General features: G+C 26.7%; 1 protein-coding gene across 1 annotated transcript in view; it reads left to right on the top strand.

The window, feature by feature from the left end:
* LOC132929844 (cell adhesion molecule Dscam2-like) overlaps positions 1-19,228 on the top strand; it is a 67,955-nt gene that overhangs the window by 36,236 nt on the left and 12,491 nt on the right. Inside the window, exons 3-15 of the mRNA XM_060995447.1 lie at positions 8,366-8,555; positions 14,255-14,397; positions 15,919-16,354; positions 16,423-16,639; positions 16,713-16,959; positions 17,032-17,208; positions 17,279-17,398; positions 17,463-17,735; positions 17,790-18,071; positions 18,182-18,301; positions 18,363-18,536; positions 18,613-18,879; positions 18,938-19,219. Coding sequence (XP_060851430.1) covers positions 8,366-8,555; positions 14,255-14,397; positions 15,919-16,354; positions 16,423-16,639; positions 16,713-16,959; positions 17,032-17,208; positions 17,279-17,398; positions 17,463-17,735; positions 17,790-18,071; positions 18,182-18,301; positions 18,363-18,536; positions 18,613-18,879; positions 18,938-19,219 — 2,928 coding nt within the window. The remainder of the gene's footprint in view (positions 1-8,365; positions 8,556-14,254; positions 14,398-15,918; positions 16,355-16,422; positions 16,640-16,712; positions 16,960-17,031; positions 17,209-17,278; positions 17,399-17,462; positions 17,736-17,789; positions 18,072-18,181; positions 18,302-18,362; positions 18,537-18,612; positions 18,880-18,937; positions 19,220-19,228) is intronic.

The following is a 19,228-nucleotide window of genomic DNA, read 5'->3' as shown; positions in this document are numbered from 1 at the left end:
TTCGATTAAGTTAGACGAAAAAATATTAAAATTTGAAGAATATTAATAACTTATAGTTTTTACAAAAATAAAATATTTCCAAAATTAAAATTCCAAAAAAGTTACAACTTTTTGAAATAATAAGTGTCTTACGTTAAATGGATCACTCTGTATATATGTATATTATGTATTTATGCTTCAGTGGGTTTTAAAAAAATAAAATAATCGTGAGCCTGATAGTCATTGCAGTTCCTGAGGTAAAAACTGTAGGGGATCTTCTTTTGAGTCAAACTTATGTATTATATATGTTTATACAGAGTGTACACCAATCATGATCACCAATATATATATATATATAATATCTACTTTGCATTAATTTAAATTCTGGTGACGTGGAAATTATTACTATTACTATCAATTTATTATTAATGTTTCAAAATTTAAATAAATGTCCTAGTATAAGTAGTTTATTTTCTATTTTACGTCTATTGTACTATCTCAGGCTATCTAAACCGTATTTATTACAAACCTCTTATCACGGACAAATTTAATAACTTGGGAACGTCTTTGATTTGGTTATTTTATAGTATCTAGTTTATTTTAACAATATAAATAGATATGGATCTTTAAAAATATATTATTTATGTTTTACTTAAAATTAATAAACCTTAAACAATATATTCATTAAATAAAATAGTTAAACGGCAATAAAGAGTCCATAATATTATCAATAGTCATAATTTAAAAAGAATATGGTAATGGGTATTAAATAGGTACTTTAAAATTAATGAGGAAAAGTAAAGTAGACAATTATATTTTACCAGATAACAAACAATTTAAATATAAACATAAAAATGAATTTTATCAACAGATTTGTAGTAAAAAATGTGGAGCTTGTTTGAAAAAAATTAATTTCCGCAGATCAATCATTTAATTATATAAAAGGTCTAGACGTTTTAAAATATGGTCATTAATTTTATTTAAAAATTCCAAAAATTAGGATTTTAATAAATACATCATAAAATATGAAAATGAGTGAGAGCGTAATAGTTAATAAATCACCCTATATATACCGTATATTATACGAATATGTATGTATGACAGATAACTGTGACGGAGAATAAAACTATTTCTGAGAGTGTGAAAAACCTATAGCGTAAAAAATACAGAACAGACAACGCACGTTTTGAACTTCCGAAATGCATTTTGTGATTTAAAACCGGCACTCGTTTCGTATTTGTACGTGTCAAATAATTATAATAATAAAAACATAAAAGTAAAAAAAGAATATTCTTTTTTTTATGGCGTCATTACATCTTGTTATTATCCATGTTATTTCACCTAAATAATACTCGTAATATTAAAATGGCCTAAACGAGAAGAGGTTATTGTAAGCCGAACCAATATTTAAGAATTAAGTGTAATGTGAATATTACAAGAATGAAGCAAAAAGTAATACAAAATACCAATAGTAATTAGTTGCTCCACAATGTTAACTATTCGTTTTATATCATTATGTATTATAAATTAAAATATTATATAAAGAAATTTAAATTAATTTTACCAATGTTTAAATTATATTTTATTTATTTCATATATATATATATATATATATATATATATTATGTAAATCTGTTATTCAATTAAATTTTTAAGTTAAACTGAATGTATTTGTAGCACATACGAGTATACTAACTTTAAACATGTATTTTTAAAAAAATTTTAAAAAAACACTATCCATATTGTAAAGGTAATTTACAGGCATGATTATTCCATTTTTTCTCTCATATTGTAGGCCGTAGGGTATTTAAAATCTAATTTTTAGAATTTTTAAATATACGTCAAAACTATATTTTAAATTTATTATGATTTTTGTACTACAAAAAGGACTAGTAAGTTTAGTTTCCTATTGAAATCCAAACTCTTTTAAATTACAGAATCTTCTTTTCACAGCATAGAAGTAAACAGATCATTTTTCTGAAAATGTTGATATATGAACAAGTAGTTTTCGTGTCATTTAATTTTATATATTAAAGACTATAAATCCATAATAATAGGTTTGGAAAATATGGCGATTTAAAATTTATAGTAATCTATCAATGTGTATAGACAATTTATAAAAAATGATCATGTATAATAAATTATAGGTCTAATATTACATCTATTTTATATTTTTGTGAATAAATTTTTAAGGATTACTATCCTAAGTATAAATATTATATTAATTGAAAAACTAGTTGTTTGAATTTTTAATTAAGTAGATCAATAATCAACATTAAAAAAAAAATTACTTACTATGTAATTTACAGTAAAAATTAGAATTTGTATTGGTAACTCCTTAAGTAGCTTAAGTAGTACAAGAAATCTCAATAATTTGAAAATATGATCTTAAGTATATTTAAAAATGTCTTAAACCAAAATTTGAATAATTTCATTATTATAAATGAACAAATTATGCTCATTGAATTACCCTATATATTTTAATATGACAAATTTATTTTATTCTTCAAATACTCTGGACAAGTGAAAAATAATACTAATGAATCATTCATAAATTATGTTAAGCACTTATTAGGTATACGTCATTGTGGATGCACGTTGGCTGTTCAAACAATATCGTATTATATTTTGTATATAGTAGGTAGTTAAAAGACGAGATGGAAAATAATAATAACAAAAAGGCGTTGTAAGAGCCAAACAAGTATCAGTTATAATGAAAACAAACTATCTTTCATCACCAGTGTTGTGTACAAAAGGAGATTGCTGACAGTGGTAGTGAAAAATTATTAATTTTATTTAAGACAGTACCTAGCGCAAAAACGCCGTTTTCTTTTGAATTTATCTGTTACGTGTTGCCGTACCACCGTGGAAAGCTCGTAGTCATTGAACGCGCTATAATCGAGAGTTAGCGTATCGTTTATTCGCTTATTTTTTTTTTTTTGAAATTCCGTTACGTATTTTATGTTATGTAATTATATTGTCTTTACGATCCACTGCAAAGACTCTCAAGAAAGACACTCACACATGCATAAAATAAGAAAGAGGGAAAATTTCAGTAGGGCGTAGCAGGTACTACCAACGTACTATAGACACAATAACAATTTCAACGTGGTTTTGAAATCAAATCACGATTTGAGAGGGATCAGTGACCGAACAAAATGATCCCTATTCTATTCTGTCGCCGTTCAGTCGTCATCGTGGCCCGTGTTCAAATCCCTGATGACGTCCCGCCCGACTAACACTTCATTATAGTTTCAAAAAGAGAGTATAGATAATACTTACTACGGTTTACATTCGAAGATTATATTTTTATCAATTTTTTTTTCTCTGTGTATAGTTGAATATTATATTTTATCGACAATTATTTAATCAAATAGTTAATATATGATATGTAGCTATATGTTATAAATATTTTTCTGAAATACCAGCGATCTGTTTTTTTACCAATTATAACATTTAAATAATTCATTAAATTCATTAAATTAAAATGTTTTATTAATCATAATAACGTATAGTTTAATATTTTATTTGTTCTATCATAGTCCATCGTATTACCCTATTCTGAGGAAAATGTATGGTGTGCTATGTTATACAGTAGTCGCGGGTTTTTAAAATTTAAACATTTAATGCATCAATGGTATAAATAATTAGGAGAGTATTTCTCAATCTAATTTTAGTTTTTACGTATTTCCATTGAAAGGAATCCTAAACGAATTTAATCTATTTAAATAATTCGATTTAGTTTTTACATTGTTCATTAATGGTCATTATTATGTTTCTTGCATAAAAATTAAACTCAACACTCATTTTGTATCTTAATTATTATGAAAACAGATGCTGTGTATATTTTAATTGAATATTTATTAACTTATTAATTTATGGCTGAACTTATTGAATTTTATAATATAAGATATAAACAGAATGCTATTATTTTTAATCTTAAACAGTATTTAGTATTCAACAATGAAAACAAATAGAAATTATTCAAAGCTTGCTTCGAAAGGAAATTATAATAGTTATTGAGTTTTGTAAAAAGCACTATATCATAGAAAAAAAAACACGGTTTATAATAATATAGTGACCTTTTTTAATTTGTGTGACATATTTTATCATGGAACTGATGTACATTAATTATCCGTGAAATGAATTTATCATGTATATTAAACTTTTTACAAATAATCATATTCCCGGTTGTTACAGTTTTTTTATTTTTAAATACTGTTCATGGATGTTTTCAGTTGTTTAAATACATATTATGAATATTTTTTTTCACTCCCTGTATATTTATCTCATAGTTACAGGTTGAATCACCCTATTAAGTGTATATTATCATAGTATATATATACATTTTAAGACCTAATCCTAGAAAAGTACTTACTATTTTTTTTTTTTGTAATAATAGGTATATATAGTTCGTTTTTTCGTGACCACACACTTTTATGTTGAAATAAGCTCAAAAGTTTTATGACACACCTCCGTAAATTGAAGTTTGAATATATAGATAGTAAGATAGTACACATCATTTTTTAGAACTTCCGAAAAAGAATATAAAAACTACAAAATAATGGATAAAACAAGCAGCAGGCATATTTTGACAATTTTAGTATAAAAGGCTTAGAGTTACTTAAAATGATTGTTAAATGCAATGGCCAATGTTATATTTTTATTATCTTTTGAAATAATCTAACATATATTATTAAAAAATGGGATTTCTGAAAAAACATACAATACATATTTTGTGTATGCACATAAGAATATCGTTGACAAACTAGCTTTTTAATATTAAGAAAATATGATATAATTTGAGTATTTAATAATATATTAGGATAATAATTACTAACACTATAATCACAATATTATGTGATATATAAAATATCATAGAATTCTATTTGTTGCATCGGAACATAAAACAAAGGTCCATCAGTGGCGAAGTCAACCAAATAAATAAGTATCTACAAATAATAATAAGTAGGTACTTATTGTAATCTACATGTAACCTGCTTAGCGTAACACAAATAACAAGAATGGACTTTGAGACACACTATACACGCGCACACCGGATCATGTTAATTTTGTCTTATCATTTTGCGCATTGTGCGTGCCTGTTCATTTGTGTGAAATCTCATCAGTATTCACGTCGAAGAGCTATAGTAGTGTATAGTGGTGATTGATAGCGGACGAGTGGATGGCGGAAATGAAGAGGATAGGTACAGTGCATGCTGCATGGGGGGGGAATCACTGCGCAATCGAAATTTCCTTTGCCAACATTGTTAGCTATCCCTCGTTGTTAATAGGGTTCGAAAAATGAGAAGAATAATAATCTTGTCATTCCCGCCTTGTTCGGCGACCCTGTTGTTTAGCCGTTTCGTCGTTGTTGTATTTTCTTTTTACTCATAATGAGAAAAGACAAAATAATCCTGAGCTGTCTGGTAGTTTGGTCTAGTCTTTTTATTTATTATAGAAAAAAAAAGGAGAAAATTTGTTTTTAAAATACTACCTCACGCGTATATATACTCTTGGAACGCGTATTTGGCGTGGATTCTTCGAAAGGTCTTTTGTTTTTCCCCCTTTGGCGTACATATATTTTAATAATTAAAATGACAACAAAAGTGGCATCTTTTTGTTCGATTCTCACTGTACTCAAAGGCACACAAAGACACAACCCATTATACTATTTGATCTAAAAATATGTTGATAAACTTGAAATGATCCAAACTGTAATTATGAAAATGTGTGCAATTTTAATTTTGTTCGGTATTTTTATTTACGTCATTTTCGGTTTTATGTACAACGGCTAGGTATTTACCATTTATTCGTTCATAGTAGAACATTAGAAAATCCATAGTCAATATAAAAAAAGCATTAATATATGTATTAAAAATTATAAAAAATAAATAATTTTATAATATATTTATATCATTGTTAAATATTTATCAAGTAATAATTATTGAGTGAATATTATGTGCTTAAAATAGCGATTAATAATAATTGGATGGGAGATTGGCGTTGCACACATCAATATATTATATTGTCGGTATGCAATATAATATGTATAGGTAGGTAAATTAAATTATATCAAATTCAATGCTGGAGGGAGCATTAATATTCTTATCTAATAGCCACAAATTGTTTTAGTGTTCTGTGGTAATAATCGGGAGATACAATTTTGTACGTAATAATAAGAACTTTCATATTAATATTAATAATAATATCATATTATTGTTATAAGTTATTAATCTAACATATTTTTAAATATTCAAACATTATATTATATTTTTTTATAATTATCATACAATATATTATCAAAGCTAGTTTTGTCAACTCGTATATTCTTACGTGTATTAATAAACGTATACGAAATTTTCACAGAAAAACCGTTCTTAGTAATAAATGAAAGATTACTTCAAAAGATGATAAAAATAAATCATTGCGTTTAACAATTATTCTGAGTTAAGACCAGTATTTTATCCAAAAATTGTCAAGATTTAGTTTGCAAACCATGCCCGCTGATTTTAAACATGATTCTCTATTATTTTGTAGTTTTTCAAATTTATTCTTTTTCAAAAGTTCAAAAAAATAATGTGTACTATCTGTGTTCAAACTTCAATTTACGGAGGTGAGGTATGTTATAAAACTTTTTAAGCTTATTTTAACATAAAAGTGTGGTCACAAAAAACCAAACTATATTATTACAAAAAAAAAAAAAATACATACATTTTGTTTTATAAAAAAAAGAAGATAATATTAAATATTATACAATAGGGTATAGGTATACACATTACACATACAGATATTTAATTAAATGCGTACAAATTATGAATACTATGTTAATATTGTAATATATTTTTTCATTTATAAATTAACTTAGAAAAATGAGTTACCCACGTGTAATTATTTATAATCCAGTAAAAATGTTTAATTTTTAAAATAATGTTTATATTATTTTTAATTGCAATGTATTTATTATTTATATTATACATCCAAAAGAAAAATTATTTTGATTTTATTATATACTTAGGTAAACCATGTGTCCAGTTATTCAAATTTAAATAAGATGACTAAAATTTAAATATAAATGTAAAATCTCTCAGCAGTCGCAGCATCTGGTCAAATGCATTTTAAAGTTTTAGCAAGAAACCGTAAATAAAGTATAGTTTTCAATTTTAATTTTAATTATTACAAACATTTGTTTGAATATATTTACATACTTTAATTTTCATATCATATACTCATACTATTACACTCTAACTGTAGTCTTCTTATTTTTTTTTAATCATTCAAAATATGTTGATATTTATTAAAGTCCACTTATTTGTAAATATTTAAGTTTTTTATTACCTATAAAGCTATAAATACCTATTATATATTTTCGGTTTTAAAATAAAAAAAAATAATATTATTAAATTTAATTAAATTCTATATAATATACTACTACACATTTAAATTAACAAATTAATCAAAAATATATAATTAATACATTATTAATTAAGTAATTAATCGTTATTAAATATATTTTGAAAAAAAAAATATATGAATTTTATAGATATAAACTGATAGTGTATTATGATTTAATATAAATAGATTAGAAGTATTATATTAAATAAAATTGTTTAAATCAAACTTTAAATTTTGTAAATTTATATTAATAACAAAGTACGAATGGCATTAATACATTTGAATACAAAATTATCGTAATATTATATAATATTTATTTTGTTTAATTTCTACCTTATACTTTTATTTAACTAAGATATATTAATGTATACTATTATTGTTTACATTGTATTTTATTGATTTTTTTAATAAATTATATTATCGATATTTGCTACAAATATAAGTTATAATATATTTTTTCGGTTCACAAAATCACAAAATATATATTTAATGATATTTTGTTTTTTGTGTACTTGATTTTGTAATATAGAAATAGTATCAATTATCAAAAATAAATAGAAACCAAAAACTTTATTAAAATATTATATTATGTAAGAAAAACTTTTTATTTTTGTTTTAAAAATAAATGTAGTATTATTAAAACGTAGAACTTTTAGACATCATACTACTTATATTCAATAAACAAAACATAGTACATTATAAACATAAACCATTATATCCAATTTTTCTTTTTTTCGACGACTACGACTTAAAATGTAATATTCTATATTGTTAATTTACAAAATAAATGTACGTTCATGGGTAATAAAGATAAATTCTCTGAAATAATTTAAAAATCCAATTTATTTTAATATTTCTATATGCTAATAAATTAAATTAATTAATCCATATAATCTTACCTGATAAACATTCATTTTTGGTTAAAAAAATCCTATACAATTCCACTATATTTAAAACTATATTAAATCTAAAAATATTTTAATCGTTTCAGATTTGGTGTTGGGAATATGGCAAATCAGTCCGATGGAACCTCCTAATTTTATAGTAGAACCCCCGAGTTTAATATATTTCTCCAACACTACTGGCACATTGATAAATTGCCAAGGACAAGGAAACCCACAGCCTAATATTACCTGGCTACTTTACAACGACCGCATAGTAACTGACATCCCAAGACTCAGGTACGTTTATTTTATCTTATATAATATTATCAGATACATTAAAAACAAAAAAATAATCAAAGTACGCTTTGGACTCAACTTTTCGTTTTTTTTTTCGTCACAGTGTTATTATTATTGCAATTCAATACTATATTTTCCCGGTTCCTCGTGAGTATGATATATTTTGTTCAACTGGGGAAATGTAGTAACATTTTGGTAACACGGCGATATAGTTATGCAAAATAGGTACATCAGCACTGTTGTGGCCGTGGCCCGTGTGTTCGTGTTTCTGGGCTTCTCAAGTACGTGATATGTTTTTAAATTGCATTTCAATTGGTTGCCGTGATTACTGTACCGTTTTATACTGTTTATTAATTAACTCATGGAGGGAAACGACTAACAAATATATAGATGGACGCCCGATGTACGCTCAATTCGGTCCAACTATTACATCCCTATACATCGAAAACGAGTTACTCACAAAAATATTTGTCGGATGTATTGGAATTTGCTCACCTAACAACGTTAATCTAACCTTCTAAAAATATAATGTATACACTCTATAATGAAAGTATAGCAAAAATTAGAATTTTTTTTATAATGTTTTTTTTGTTTTTTTGTTAGATGAAACATGACACATATTATATAATATTAAAAAAAAAACTGTTAAGTCATATATCAACAATATAAATAATTTTTTGAAAAAAATTAAATGATTTTCTAGTCAACAATTAATTATAATTATTGAAAATAAGTACAACTATTTTATAATGATATTTTTGTTATTTAATATAACTACCTATAATATTAGTTAATTCTACGTAAATTATTTTAAATGTTTATGTTATTTAAAGTTCTTTCTCCAATTTTTCATTACTGATATAATATCAATAGTTACTTAAATTAAATTAATAAGATGTTTTATAAATTTATGAACATTATACTTATAAAAATATTTTTTTAGATGAATAATAGCTTGTATATTTAAATTAAATAAATACAAATAAGTATACATTTTTTAATTTGACATTTAAAAACAATTTAATGTTTAACTACATATTTAATGTAGTTATGTTTATTTATTTTTTTACTGATGAATTACATAGTATTTTTCTACAATTTATTTGACCAAACCTAATTCAAACTCTTAATGGTACATTTTATATTACATTATAATAACAAATTAGATAGCTTTAATGCTGTACTATATAGTATTTGCTATGATTAAATATCTGTTACAAAATATATCAAATTACACTTATAATATACATTTATCTTATAGCTATTCAATTTATTTTTATCATTGACTCAGTGATATCCAAATTGCGACAGGTAGTCTTAATAAAATACAAACAACCACATGCCTACATCTTACATATTAATCGTTATCGATGTATTCATAAAATAAATTAACACAATTATTATAAAACGCTAAAAAACACAAACAAATTATTTTTTAATTAACCGCCTGCTATATTTAAATATAACTCAATAGCATATAAAAAATAATCATATTATCCATAAAATAAATAGTAAATTGATTGAATAAATAAGTTCTTTTTATATAACATCGTATGTACAATCAACTTTTTTCATTTTATATACTTTAATTATTTTTAATTTTTGAAGCGTTAATAGTTGAAACTATCTTTGGTATCAATTAGTACAAATTGCTATAATGGGTATTTATTATAATATATTGGTTAAACAATAACAAATTAATTAATAATTTTATCACAAACATTATATATATTATTATGTGCACATAGTCAAATATTATTATCTACACGTATACATTTAAAATATGTTCATAATATATTTTACCACAAAAAAAAATAATATTTTAATACGTAATCATAGCTTTACAGTAATATATTTTTATGTTACAAAAATATTGGAATTAAATGTTTATATTCTATTTATTATTTCTCTTTTATAGAAAATATGGAAAAAATATACATATTGCATCTTAGTTCAATAACCAAACGTTTAGATTTCTTTTCTGATATGAGCGGGAAACCAAAATTCAATTATCTAAAAAAAAAAACAACGTAATAAATAATCTATACTCAGATATGTATTCAACCATAAAAGAAAATTACTTACTATATATAATAATATTCTATGCTACTGTTTTACTTGAAATACGTTTTTTAGTATTTCTATAACAAAACCCATAGGTTTTTCGAAGTTAAAACGTTAAGTGTACTAGAAAATAAGTAATAACCGTATCAATTTATTCTGTTGTATTTTTTGGACGTTTCCGCGGGTTTTTGAATTTTTACTATATTTTACGGTTATATGCGGGAGTTTTTCATTAAAACTCTATTCACAATTTTTCCTTTATCACTTATTTTACTTTGTACTATATATGAACATAAAAATCCTTCCACTTTGAGCACAATATCTTTATGGCGCGTGTATTTCCGACATTATATGTTTCTCGTATTGAATGATAATACACATCTCCGTAACACCGCGACTATATAGAAAGATGGCGTCTCGTCCTTAACCACATTCAATATTTACACACCACCAGATAATCGTCCATTCGAATACCGCACACACTTCAAACCGATTACGCGCCCTCTGAAACGCGGTATAATTGAATTCAATATCAAACCCCCACACGACGGTAGTTGCATTCGACATATATTATGACGCCTACTATTATTATATACATTGTTTTGAAATAATTTAAATTAATTTTACTCGCACGTCATGTTGTATATGCACAAAAATCAACGTGTGCGTACGTCGCGTACGAGTATTGCTTTGTTTATTGTGTTCAGATGTACTATATATCGAAAATGTTTATGAACATGACGAGTATGATGACATAACATCACTCGTCATTCATCCGTTTAAAATATATCAAGTACGTGTAAACGTCCAATAAATTTGGTATAACATCGTGACGCGCCCTTCGGCGGTTCAAGATGAATTCGTAGGATCTTTCATTTCGAAAGCCATTTTACGCAGGATTGTTTGAGTGAAAGAAAAGCACTGGTATTTTTTTCTTAATTATAGTGTTCATTATTATTTATAACATTACGTTTTTTCAGGAAAACGCAATTACATTGGGGCGGTAAAAAAATTTCAACAGTTTTCTGCTGCGCTTCTATATAGATTGTTACCTATCTACCTAATTAAACAGATTGAATGCCTATTTGTGTTTTACAAAACCACGAATCATATTATATTGAAGACATATTTTATAATAACTGCAGGTTTTTTAATACATCGTATTATTACCATTATTGTTGGAAATATACTTATAATAATTATTTATGTGCTGAAAATTACTATTTCAAAAATATCAATTTCAAAATCACACCCATCGCCATTGTATATATTACTTTATATCACATATAAGTGAAATTTTTTAAAATTATATTTTTTATAATGCAGGAAAAAACGTTATAAGACGGTGTAACAGAGCTGCAATTATAGTTAAAAATCACGAGCGTGCCCTCTATAGGGTATGATGGCTTTAATTTTACTTGTTATTAAAATATAATTATTTCATCAAAAAAAAAAAAAAAAAAAATGAAAATGTATGTTTGTATTGTTAATTTTTTATACAACGTAGTTGGTAGGTTAGATTCTTAATATATTTACATTTAAAATGTACAATTAATATTTTGTTTTTTTAATAAAACATTCAAATTTAGACATTATGAAATATAAAAAGACAACGTTAAAATATCTTAGTAGAAGTTCTTGAATTTATTTAATGAACCCATTACTATTGAATTTAGGATGCCATCAATTACGAACTACAAAAGCACGTTAATTAAGAGTGACACACATTAATAAGACCACTTGAAATTTCTATAAGAATGTTTTAAACATAACAAAGTAATTAAAGCTGTTTTTATTTTACTTATTACGTCATATTGTCAAATTCATTTGTACAATAACATCTAAAAACAGTAAAAACTGTTACTACAAATGTATAAATCGTTTAATAAAAAAGTACCTTCGTGCGATATTATTATCTAAAATGCGTATTATAATGAGAAAAAATGTCTATTAAGATTTCGCAAAACCAAATTCTCATAATCTTTTTTAAATACGATGATTTATAATAATTGCTTTCGAATGTATATAATAACGATTCCACTCGGATTTGCGCCAAAGGGAGCGAAGAGAAATGAAAATATATCCAATCACACCCACTACCATGTAGTGACTACAGTGTATCTGTATCCTGTCCATAAATCATTTTTCCTATTTCTATAATTTCAAGCAATACATAATGCATAGGGTCGGGCACCAAGTTTATAATCATGTTTTATTTTTGTATGGCAAAATTATTTTAACGTATATCATACATAAAAATTAAAAAAGAAAAAAAATGAGCATAATTATACAATTTGAGTACACAGAGTGGTCCATTTAACTTAAGATAATCATTGTTTTAGAAAACATTAACGTTTTTGAAAATATTTCTTTTACATAATTTTAAGTCATTACAATACAAAATTTTGCTTTGGAATAATGAATTTAAAATCTATGATATCATTAAAAAAATTAAAAAATAGTAAAAATTACAATATGTTCAAAAAAAACATTGTGTTTTGACAGCTTAAAATTTTGTGTAAAAATATATTTGAAAAAATATTAATAACTTATGTTATAATGTGTGTGTGCGAACCAATGGTGGTATAGTATTGTATATTATGTGTATTATACAATAAATAATATCAATAAAATCGCAACAGAATTGAGGCGAACGAGTTGATTTCATTACTCGTTACAGTCATTTAATGTTGAGCTGTTAAAAGTTTTAAGAGCAAGCACGCGTATAATAAAAATCTGGTACATTGATGTTATAGGTATAGAACTCTAAATGAAATATTATATTGCTGGAAGAAAACGCTATATATAATACTATTCCACGCGGTAAACGTTAAATGGCAACGGCAACGACCATGTGTCGCCAATAATTACAGTAATGCCGGGTAGTTATACTTTTTTATTACATTCTACTACAGTATGTATCTGACTGAATGTGAACAACGCGAGAGGAACGGAAAAAACACACTAATGTACGATAAATACGTTATATTATAAAATGTAGATTATACATATATTATTATTAATCATGACCGCGACTTGGCCGGGAAACGTTTTATGATCTGAATCCTTAATTGCAGTCGTTTATACGAGACAATACACGATTTCTGCGAATACGCATCTCGTGTGGAAAAACGGACTGAACTCATTTTTAAATAATAATTGTTGTCCTAGTGAAAAAAAAAACAATTTTTTTTTAATACAAACCACAAACCGTGTTCAAGTTTTAATTACACGCCATCGCGATAATATGAAATAATTATAAAACGAGATATGAATAATTTGTTTAACCAAAAAGAATTCGCGTGCACACATATATAGGTAGGTATACCGAACGGAATAAAAACACTCGAAACAACGCAGTCGTGTGTATAGGCACTGCATATAGTGCATACACATATATGTATAATTGCATGCCTATAATATTATACTTCCGACTTGTGTATTATATGTTTGATCGCTACAGTTCGTCGTGTGTATGACTGTATGAGTCACTCACGGCTGAGGCGTAAATTACTTTTCACGCTTCGGTTGTACAACTATTTTATTCGTCTTTTTTTTTACATTTTTATGTTATCTTTACAATTACTATTACAATTTTTCTTTTCATTGCGTGCCGCATATATTTTTATTTTCAGGGAAATGCGGCCGAACGGCAACTTGTACTTCCCGCCGTTCCCCGAGCAGTCGTATATGCCAGAAATACACGCGGCGACTTACAAGTGTGCCCTGGAAAATCCAGTGGGGAGAATCGTCTCGCGGGAATCCAGGATTAAAGCCGGTACGTATCTGTGTAAATATTTAATATTTGTTTCCGCATTCCGCGCCGCCACTATAATATACACCACTGATCCGTGACGTTAATTATATCGCTTGTTTTTTCCACCCGCGGGAAAAGTTAATCCAACGTCCATTCACAATAACATTCCTAATGCATATAATATTACTTCGACTAGAATATTATCAAGTTGACGATGTGTGCGCGAATGAGCATACTATACGTATTTTAGTTTTTTTCTATGTATTCCGTTAAAAAGATGTTTAACTTATTACTAAAAAAATGTTTTAATGAGCTATCAATAATCCTTTAAGATGATTATTAATTTATGTTTATTTTATTTATATATTGAGCATTGACCCATTCGTATTAGAATCAACACGAGCTTATAATATGTAATTAACATAGTCACAGCTAGCTCATATATTATTATGTCAAATCACTTATTTGCTGTTAGATAAAAATTAAAAATTAATTCAGCTCTTATGAAATTCATATTTAACTACTATTTAAATAAATCCAAGGTATTTTTATAAACATTTATTGAATCTATAATGTTCAATTACCTGTATGATTTTGTGAAATCATAATAAATCTATAACTTATAATAATCTAATAATGTACCTACTTATAACTTATTATTTCATTTAATTTGATTTTTACGCCGACATTAAACATGTATTTGGGAAAGAAGTCTATTTGAAATTTTTAAAACTTTTTTTTTATTACAAGTGTTTTTAAATTCTATGTTAATATCATTTTTTACCAAAATAAACACGTAAATAATATATATTAAATATATCTCTAAAACTCTAAACAAAATTCTTTTTTGAGTTTTGTAATTCAAAAGACATCTTCATGATCCAAATATCCAATATCTTTCTCAATAGGGAATAAGTAATAGGGGTTTTTTAAAGGTAAATTACTGTGTCGCTTTGCAAAATTATTTGTTGTATAATCTATACGATTACATTTAATTTTCGTATATATTATTTATTATCATTCATATAGTTATATATTATATAAAAGGTGATTAACTAAACTTCATAAACCAAAGTGTATTTCTCTTATAAACAACCTAAATATGAATCCCGGGAAAGAGTGTACTTATTTATACAGTAATCATCATACATTTTTTCTTGCTTATGAATAAGTAACAAGTATGCTTATAAAAAAAATCTTATTTGTTATTTATGTATTATTTTGAATTTTTGTGCAATAATAATGTCACTAGTTTTCATAAAATCTAAAAATTTGAATTTTAGTAATTTGCCAACTTCAAATTAAATTCGTTGTCAATTTTCCATGCACGATATTAAATTTAACCTAATTATAGTAATCTAAAAATAAGTTATAATTGTTTAATTTATTTTTATGTGCATATTATTTTACTATTCATAATAGTACTATTTTATTTATAGACACATTCAAAAAAATCATAAGAATATGTTATAGATATAATATAATAATAAGCAAAATATTGTTACTTAAATAAAAATTTCTTGACAATTTGAAATTTTTTAGTGATGTCAAAATCGTATGAGCTATCCGTCCAAAATGCGTTTGCTCTTCAAGGAAACGTAGCTGCATTTAAATGTCAATTACCAGAGTTAACTAGTGAACATTTAATAAAAACTTGGTTCAAAATGGAAGATTCTAGAATGGAAGTTGGCCAATCCACGCCAATACATCCAGGAGGACGTTACGTAATCTCGTTAGATGGTACTTTACTAATTCACAATGTAGTACCTGAAGATACGTTTGATAGATATTTCTGTCAAGTTGTCAACAAATATACGGGAGATCAGCTGGTCAGTCAATCGGCTAAAATAGTAGTCAAACAACCAACTGAAGATATACCACCGGTTATTAAACACCATACAGAACATATTCACGTCAAAGTCAATCAAGAAGCCGATTTGATATGTTCAGCTGAAGGATTTCCTCCACCAACTTATAGGTATAATTAATCGTGTTACGTAACAATGCACAATTGTTCAAGTTTTAATTTAAATCAATATTTACTAGATGGTTCCGTAAAAGTCAAGATAGTTTACAAGAAATATCTATGGAGTCACTGACTGTACATCCCTATCAATCATTGCTACATATCATCAGAGTTCCGATGAGCGAGTCTGCTATTACTTACGAATGCGTAGTTTCTAACAAACTCGGTCAAGATAAACGTCAGATATCATTATCGGTTACCTTACCATTTGCCGTCAGTGCATATCCATTGAAGCAGGTTAATTTTGATTAAATTATTTAGTTGAAATCACGGTGATTGATAAAAAAAAAAACGTAAATCTTTTCTATAGGTAGTCGATTCTGGTTCAACTGCAATTTTCAACTGTACCACTCAAGGTACATCGATACAGCCATTGTTTTCGTGGCTTAAAGATGGATCGCCAATACGAGGATTCGGTAGACACGAAATATCACAAAAAGGCAACCACTTAATAATACACAACGTTATGAAAGAAGATAAAGGGATTTATCAGTGTTTAGCTAGAGATCCAGAAACCGATGAAACAGCACAATCCAGTGTTCTCCTATCACTCGGTGGTACGAATTTAAAACAATAACGTATTAAATGTCATCCTTGAAACGAAACCTTTACATCACAGTTTATTTCAGCTGTTTCACCAGAATTGATGGAGACTTTCCATGAACAAATTGTCAGAATAAATGGTTTTCTATCTCTCAGATGTACAGCTTCTGGTAATCCTCCACCCAGGATCTATTGGTATCTTGACGGAGGACTCATACTTCCTCAAGGAGATTATGTCTTTGGAAGTTATATGCATGTAGATGGTAATTATTCAAAAACGTTAATGTATTATTATTGTATAAAAATGCTAGCTTAATTTATTTTGATGTATAGGGAATGTTGTTAGCTATTTAAATGTATCGGTGGCTGATGTATTACATGGAGGTTATTATACATGTTTGGCACGAAATATTTTAGGATTGAAATCATATTCTGCAATGATTAAGATTTACGGTATGATTTATTGTTTATACATCTTATGAAGATAATTTTGTTGGTAATAATAATAATATTTTAGGTGATCCAATTGCAAGACCACCATCAAATCTTACGGTTCGTTCAGAAGACGACGCATACCTGCAATGTCCAGTTGCTGGTTATCCGATCATTAGAACGGCTTGGCAAAAAGATATGATAACAATTCCAAATAGTGCTCGACACACTTTGTTTGATAATGGAACTCTTTTCATACGTTTTACACAAGACACCGTTGATTCTGGATTATACGTGTGTACCAAAATAAACGATAGGGGACAATCGGCAACGGGACATCTATATTTAAGAATAATGAGTATGCTTTACAATATAAATAATATATTTTGTATATAATATATTTTTTCAATAGAACCACCAGTCGTAACACCATTTCAATTTACAAAAGATCTACAAGAAAGTGAACGGGCCCAAGTGTCGTGTACAATAAAATCAGGAGATCTTCCAATGGAATTTGTGTGGCGTAAAGATAATAGAATAGTATTGACAGATAATGAAATTGAACTTCAAAATTTCAAATTTTCGAGTACTTTACTTTTTAGTAATTTAAAACCCAAACACGCTGGAATATACACTTGTATTGTAAGCAACTCGGTAGCTAGTAGTAACTATTCAGCTTTTCTTAATATCAAAGGTAAGATTATACTAATTTTTTCTATACTTTAAATCTAACTCTTTCCAACTAATTTAACTAACTTATCAATAGTATTATTTTATTAACCACATTATGTATATATAATTTAGTGCCTCCAAAATGGATTATTGAACCTGAAGACACCGCTGTATTAGATAATCAATTAACAATAATAAATTGCCAAGCAGAAGGATACCCAGAACCAAGAATAACATGGACTAGAGTATCTGGTTTGTTATTAAGTTATATTTTTTGGAGTATACTTAAATTATCTACGATTTTTATGTATAGATAATCAACTTTTACAATCACTCAATCATTTTTCCGAGTCATCAATATCAGTATTAGGAAATGGTTCTTTAGCTATTCGTCTTACAGCTAATTCAAATGAAGATAATTATACCTGTACAGCCAATAACGGAATAGGGAACCAACTAACGAAAACGGTGTCTTTAAAAGTTCACAGTTAGTCTGAAAATTATCTTACTTAATACCTAAGTATATAATATTAATGTTAACTATTTGTATTTTATTTGCACAGTACCCGCTCATTTCAAAGAAAAATCTATTAATAAAAGTGGTGTGGTTGGAAGCAGAGTAGTGTTGACATGTCAGGCAGAAGGTTCAAAACCATTAAATATTGAATGGAGTCCCTCAGTGGAAAATATCAATACTAGAAATACGAACAAAGGGATAATATCAGAACTATATTTAAATTCTTTACATAGTAGCCAGACAGGAATATATACATGTATGGCAACTAACTCATATGGCTATGACCATATGACGATAAATTTAGTCGTTAGAGGTAAGGAAGTATTTTTTTTAACAATATTCCTACGTATAAAATCATTGTTGTTGTTCAGAACCACCAGAATCTCCAAAACGATTAGATGTGGTGGACGCGGGTACTAGATGGCTGGAATTTCGATGGGATTCGGTAAAAGCACACGTGACTCATTATGTACTTCAAATGTGCATTAATATTTGTTCAGATTGGTCAAATTACACTATTGGTGGAAGTTTATCATACACTAAAATATCTTATTTAAAACCAGCTACACAGTATACAACAAGAGTTATAGCTGTTAATGATTTTGGTTCGAGCAATCCAAGCCCTAATAATACCGTCACCACTCTAGAAGATGGTAAATTAC

Source organism: Rhopalosiphum padi, chromosome 4 (assembly GCF_020882245.1).
Source record: "Rhopalosiphum padi isolate XX-2018 chromosome 4, ASM2088224v1, whole genome shotgun sequence".
Lineage (NCBI taxonomy): Eukaryota > Metazoa > Arthropoda > Insecta > Hemiptera > Aphididae > Rhopalosiphum > Rhopalosiphum padi.
The sequence above is the reverse complement of the archived record's forward strand: the minus strand, read 5'-3'. Positions and strand labels throughout refer to the sequence as shown.